Source organism: Rhea americana, unplaced genomic scaffold (assembly GCF_003343005.1).
Source record: "Rhea americana isolate MKP2758 unplaced genomic scaffold, rheAme1 scaffold_226, whole genome shotgun sequence".
NCBI lineage: Eukaryota > Metazoa > Chordata > Aves > Rheiformes > Rheidae > Rhea > Rhea americana.
In genome coordinates, this window is record NW_028186342.1 from 1,358,496 (window position 1) to 1,364,226 (window position 5,731).

The 5,731-nt window shown below is 70.7% G+C and overlaps 1 protein-coding gene across 1 annotated transcript in view; it reads right to left on the bottom strand.

Annotated features, from left to right (window-relative positions):
* The window catches only part of SNTB2 (syntrophin beta 2), a 15,166-nt gene that overhangs the window by 2,241 nt on the left and 7,194 nt on the right, over positions 1 to 5,731 (bottom strand). Inside the window, exons 2-4 of the mRNA XM_085305734.1 lie at positions 5,020 to 5,233; positions 2,099 to 2,309; positions 584 to 726 (exon numbers count right to left, since the gene is read on the bottom strand). Coding sequence (XP_085161860.1) covers positions 584 to 726; positions 2,099 to 2,309; positions 5,020 to 5,233 — 568 coding nt within the window. The remainder of the gene's footprint in view (positions 1 to 583; positions 727 to 2,098; positions 2,310 to 5,019; positions 5,234 to 5,731) is intronic.

A 5,731-nucleotide genomic window follows, 5' to 3' on the forward strand; every position in this document is an offset into this window, starting at 1 on the left:
TCTGGCGGCGGCCGCCGGGAAGGCCGGCCAGCTCCACGCCCCCGCGCGCCCCGGGAGGCCGGGCGGCTCGGCCGGCAGCAGCGCAGGGGGAAGCGGCTTGTGCCGAGSGAGGCGATGGAGCAGGGGTGCCCGGGCCTGCGGGGTGAGCAGGAGCTCCGTGCCGGGGCTCGGCGCTGCGCCCCGCTGCCCCGCTCCAAGGATGCGGCAGCGGAGCCGGTGCCTGTGCTCGTGTGTGCAGAGCCCGTGGCTCGCTCCCTGCTTGGGGCAGGGGCGTGTTTACAGAAGGGCTCTTTGCTGCATGCTCCAGCTTTCCCAGCCCCACATGTTAGCGCCCAGCATCCGTTTCTGGGCCTCTCCCTGTGCGGGAGGAGCCCCGTGGGCACGCGGCAGGTTAGGAGAGGCCGCTCCGTGCAGGGGCTGCCGACAGAGCCACGAAATGACCGCAGGCTCTGTCAGCGCAGGGTCTCGGCTGCGTCTCTGCAAGCGCTGCAGGGCTCTGCCCCTGGGGCTGGGGCTGCWCGGTGCGGGGAGGCTGCAGCGACACAGGCACCCTCGCCCCCGGGCCTCGGCGCCGCGCGCCCACCTGGTCGCGACGAGCGGGTAGCTGTGGCAGGGGGAGGCCCAGGCGTCCCGGGTCCAGGGCATGCAGTCGTAGAGCAGCAAGTCCTTCTCCGTCACGGCCATGAGGATGGGCCGCCACTGCTGCCTCCCTCCGTCCAGGCGGGCCTGGAAGAGACAAGCAGGGGCTCGGTATCGGGGACCGGGGGCAGCAGGCGCCATCCGCGCACAGGGAGCTGGCACCGGGCTGCATTTTGGCCACCAGTCCCTGCCCCTTCCAGGGTCTCGGGGGCGCTCGGGGCAGCCTGGCCCCACAGAGCCTCAGAGCCGTGGGCAGGGGATCGCTCAGCGGGAGGCTGGAAACAGCCGAGCTCAGCTGGAGCCAGCGCTGCTGGCTCGGGCACCGGGCTGGCGCCCTGCCGCGCTGCGACAGCYGCGTGGAGCAGCACGGGAAGCGCCTCCGCGGGAACGGCTCCGCCGCCCGGCTGACCCCGAGGCAAGCGGGCCCGTGTCAGCGGGCTCTTGGGCCACGTTAATGCATCGTCCGGGAAAAGCCATGCACGGTGCTGTCTCGTGTGGCGTCCCGGAAAGCCTGCKTCAAGAGCAGGCCCCGGCAGACCTCCTCTCACCCAGCTAAGGACGCCCCAGTGCCCGGGGAAGCTACAGCTCTCAAGAGCAGCAAATTCATGGGGTTATTAATATCTCTAACCAGGAAATCCCAGCAGGGATGTTTGCAGTTCTCGGCAGTGCTGCCTTCACCTCGGGCTGCAGCTGGCGCGGGCACAGCTGGGCACTGGGCCGCGCTGCTCTCCGCACGGCAGCGCCGAGCCGAGCACGCCTGGCTGAGGGGATGGGCAGGAGCAGGAAAACGGGGAGAGAAGGTGCAGGAGAGGCTGCACTGCCAAGAACAAGCCCCAGCCCAGCTCCTGCCCACATGGTATGTCACCACCCTACGGTGTAGCCCAGGACAGGGTTATTCCACCCCTCTGCCTCCTTCCCGAGCTCAGCGGCGGCCCGGGCTGCTGCACAGTGCCGTGGAGCCACTGACGGCTCAACACCGTCGGCCTGGAGCTGAATGCTCAGGACGGGAAGGGAGCCATATCCAGCAGGGAGCTGCAGCCCGGCGAGCCCAGCGCAGCGCCTGCCCCCGCTGCCACCAGCCCRGCTCCAGCAGCCGCAGCCCTGCAGCTCCTGAAAGCTGCAAGGAGCAGGTTCGGCTGCTACTAGACCAAAATTTTTCTCATCTACCTGGATTCATCTGCAAAACCTCAGGCCCTGGAGGTGCCCAGGTGGGGAGAAGGGSTGTCCCCGTGCACACAGGGCAGCTCAGCAGTGGAGCGTGGAAACGAGAGCGCTGCAGGAGCCCCGTGGCTGYGTGGGCTGCCCCTGAGTCTGCCGCTCCAGCAGGTGCGGTTCTGTTTGCCAGGGGAGGGACAGCACGGGGACAGGTGGTGCCACCGCTGTGCACTGTCTGCCCCAGGAAAAGCCTCCCCCGAAGCACTGGGAACTGGGAYGGCCCCGGAGCGGGGGCTGGGTGTACCTGCTCTGCCAGCCACGCGATGTGCTTGACCTCCTTGCTGCTGCCCGTGGCATTGGTGGTCCCCAGCATGGCATTGAGCTCGGCCAGGACCTGCGGCAGCAGGGCCATGATGTTGGTGTGCAGGGCYGTAAACCAGGAGTGAGCAGTCGCTGTGTCCTTGCAACGTAAGATCAGGGTGTTCCTGCTGTCCGGAGAGTGCAGCTCGATCAACCTGCAACAGGAAAACAGCGCTGGAACACGGATATGGGAAACACCCCCCTTGCCAGAGCCAGGCGCACCGGCCAGGTGGCTGGTGGAGCACTGCGACAGCCCAGGACCTGCTGGAGCCCCTGCCTGGGGCCACGCAGCATCTCCAGGGATAAGGGCTGAGCCTGCTGCGAGCCCGCCGCGTGCTCGGGACACYGAGCAGGCGGGCAGCCGGGGTGCTGGGCCAGGCGAGCTCCCAGCCTCTCCCACCCGCAGCAGCGCGGCGCTCCCAGCCGTGCCAGGCTTGCCCAGGTGCCTCTGGACCTGCACGTCCTGGCTTCGCCCGGCTCCTCCGCGCGCAGGCGCCGCGCCGTCCCCGCCAGCACGGCGCTGGCACCCTTGGAGAGCCCCCAGAGCGTGCGCCCGGCCAAAGGGCGCTCACTCTCGTGCCGGCCCCGCTTTGGCCGAGCCAGGCGGCACCCGGCCGCCAGCCACAGCCTGGGGGGCAGACGGCAGCCCCGGGGGCCTCGGCCACCAGCAAGCAGAGCGGAGTTCTCCCAGCCGCCGCGCTGGGACGACGGCCTGGCTCTCCCGGGAGCCGCAGGCAGGCAGAGCACGTGCAGAGCAGCCCCGCTGCCCCCGCTGCCCCCGCTCCCCACGCGTGGGTCGGGCTGCTGGGAGCAAAGTGCCCTGCGCCGTGTGGGAGCAGCACGGGAACCTCCCACAGCGGCTCCAGCCAGCAAAGGCCCTGTGCAGAGGCAGCGTATTTCCACCTGGGTGAGCGGGGTGCATAATTGGATTAACATTTCCAAACACAGGCTAAATGCAGGTCACGGCTTCCTCAGGCTGCCGGAGAGCCAGGGACAAGCGGCGGCGCCTCCCACCCGCCTCCCGGGCCCTCGATGGGGAAAGGGGCCGTGCTTGCCCTCCTAGCTGCCTTCCCCATCCCCCGGGCAGGATCAGCSGGCTCCCGCGGCCGCGGGAAGCCCCGGGGTGTCAGCGCCCTGGCGGGGAGCACGGCCTGGGCAGCTCCCGCGCACTCAGCCGCGCTCCCTGAGCGGCTCCGTCAGGGAGCCCCGGTGCCCCGGCAGCRTGCAGCCCTGCTCTCCTGCCTGGCCCAGCACCGGCTCTGCTCCTCAAACGCCAGCTGACGCCTCTGACGCAAGGGGGTCTGTCCTTGCCCTGCCCCTCTGTCTGGCAGCGATTCGGGGCCAAGAGCACGCTGAGTTGTGTGGGGGACTGTTTGTTTTCCTGGCCACAGCCACACTAGCGTCTCGGCCACCGCTGGGCTTTTCCATATTTAATCACCCCCTTGGAGGCACGCCAGGCTCTAGAGCACGCAGCAGGGAAACTCAAGACTCGGGCAGAGCTGGAGTCACCTCCCTGCCACCACCGGGAAAGCTGCGGAGCCAGACTGGCCGTGCCAGTTCAAGTCCCTGGACTGCCTTTGCCACRGCTACAGGGGCCAGTGCTGCACGGAGAGAGCCACCGGCACAGCCTGGCTCGGCCGCACGGGAAGGAGACGGCGAGGGCAGGAGGTGCGCAGCACCGAGGGCTGCGGTGCCGGAGCCAGCACACTCCTAGCCATGGACACACCGCCGGGAGACGGGCAGCGCTCCCCACGGCCAGGCGCTGGGCCCTGGTGCCCGCTCCTGCCGCGCGACACCCGAAGGCTGCAGGCAGCTCGTGCCCCAGCAAATGCCGGGCTGCGCTGGCGCCGCGTGGCACTGCCAACCTCGGTGTCCACAGCCGGGTGGGAGCTGCAGCCAGGCAAGGACAGAGGTGTCCCAGCAGAGACAGCTCTCACCTTGCCCGGTGTCCCCAGCCGCGCGCTGCCCGGAGAGGCCTGGCACCAGCCCCGCTGGGTTCAGTGCAGGTCGCTGGGGCTGGACCGGCAAAGCAGGGAGGTTTTGCCGCCTCCTGCCCCCGTTTCTGCTGGGAGAGCTGCGTGCGGACGAGCCCACCGCTCGCCCCACGTGGCGGGCAGGCTGCCAGCRCCCCGGCTGGGGCCGGGGAAGGGGCAAGGCGCAGAGCCCTGGCCCTCTGCCAAACCACGGGAATTTCCGCAGAGCTGCCTTTAGGGCTCCGTGGGTGAACCGGGAGGTCGTGGTCGCAGCAAGAGGCAGCTTTCCCCACCCGGAGCCCTGCCCTGCCAGTCCTGCTGCGACCAGGAGCAGCCGAGCGCCGCTCCCGCCACGGCTGAAACCCGACGCTGAGCTCCTGGGGCGGCTGGCGCTTCCGCCGCCGTCCGTGCACGGCCCACGGCCAGCACGGCCCTCGCCGGGCAGCCTGGCACGGAGACCATCCTGCGGCCTTCTGGCGTAAGGGAGCCGGCGCCTCGAAAGGACACGCCGCCTTGCTGCCCGCACAGGCCCGCGGCTACGGGCCCGCAGAGCGGGCTGTGGGCACGGCAGCAGCCCTTCTCCCGGCCCTGCTCTCCGCAGCGCAGCGACGCCTGCTCCCGCCTGTGCCCGTCTCGGCCGGGCCAGCGCCGCAGGACTGCGCCAGCAGGCAGGGACCCGTCTGCCCCCAGGCGCACRGGGCCCCAGCGCCGCAGCCCCCTGCCCAAAGCAGGGCTCGGGAGCTGCGGCGGCAGCTCCAAGGGAGGAGGCACCCGCGCTTCGCGCTCTGCATCACCTCCAGCACAAGGCGCCGAGCTCGCGGCCCCGCGCGGGCCAGGAACGACGCCTGCCGCCTCGGGCACGGCGGCGAGGGCTGGCCGCCCGCGCCCTCACCTGTTCTCCAGGTCGGGCATGCTCAGGTTCCTGGCGGCGAAGCACATCTTCAGCGGGATCACCTTGCGGTCCTTGGCGCTGCCGTGGTGCTTGGGGGAGCCGGAGTCCTCGCTGCCGCTGAGGCTGGGCGACTGCGGGGCGGCCCCGTCCCAGGGCAGGTCTGACACCAGCGATGGCTTCTTAATGTAGGGGGTCACTTCCCGCATGAACTTCACTGGGGGCAGAGCAGAGCGGGGACCGCGTTAGTGCCAGGGCTCCTCCGAACACAGCAGCCCTCCGCCCCCGAGAGCCGGGCGCTTAGCGGGGCAGAGCTCCGCAGGGGGGGTTCACCCCTCGTATCGGAGCCTTGTGCCAGCATCTGCGGGGCAGGACYGGGGAGGGGAGGGGAGGGGACGATCCTCGCGCAGGTGGCCTGGGCACCGAGCCGGAAGCCTGACCAGGGCAGATCCCACAGCCCCCAAAGCCTCCGGGACACGGGGCTGCCCGGGCAGCAGGGAGCTGGTGCACGGCCGAGATCTCTGCCGTGCGGGGCAGCGGGCCCTGGGGAGAGCAGAGACGGCACCAAGGCCCGTCCGATCGCGGGGGCGTCCGTCCCCTGCAGCAAACAGGGGCCGCGAGGCTGCAGAGCGGCCGGGGGCTCCAGCAGACCCCTGCAGAGCCGCGACGCGCGGCACAGCACGCGGCCCGGGACGCCGAACGCCCGGCGGGTGCC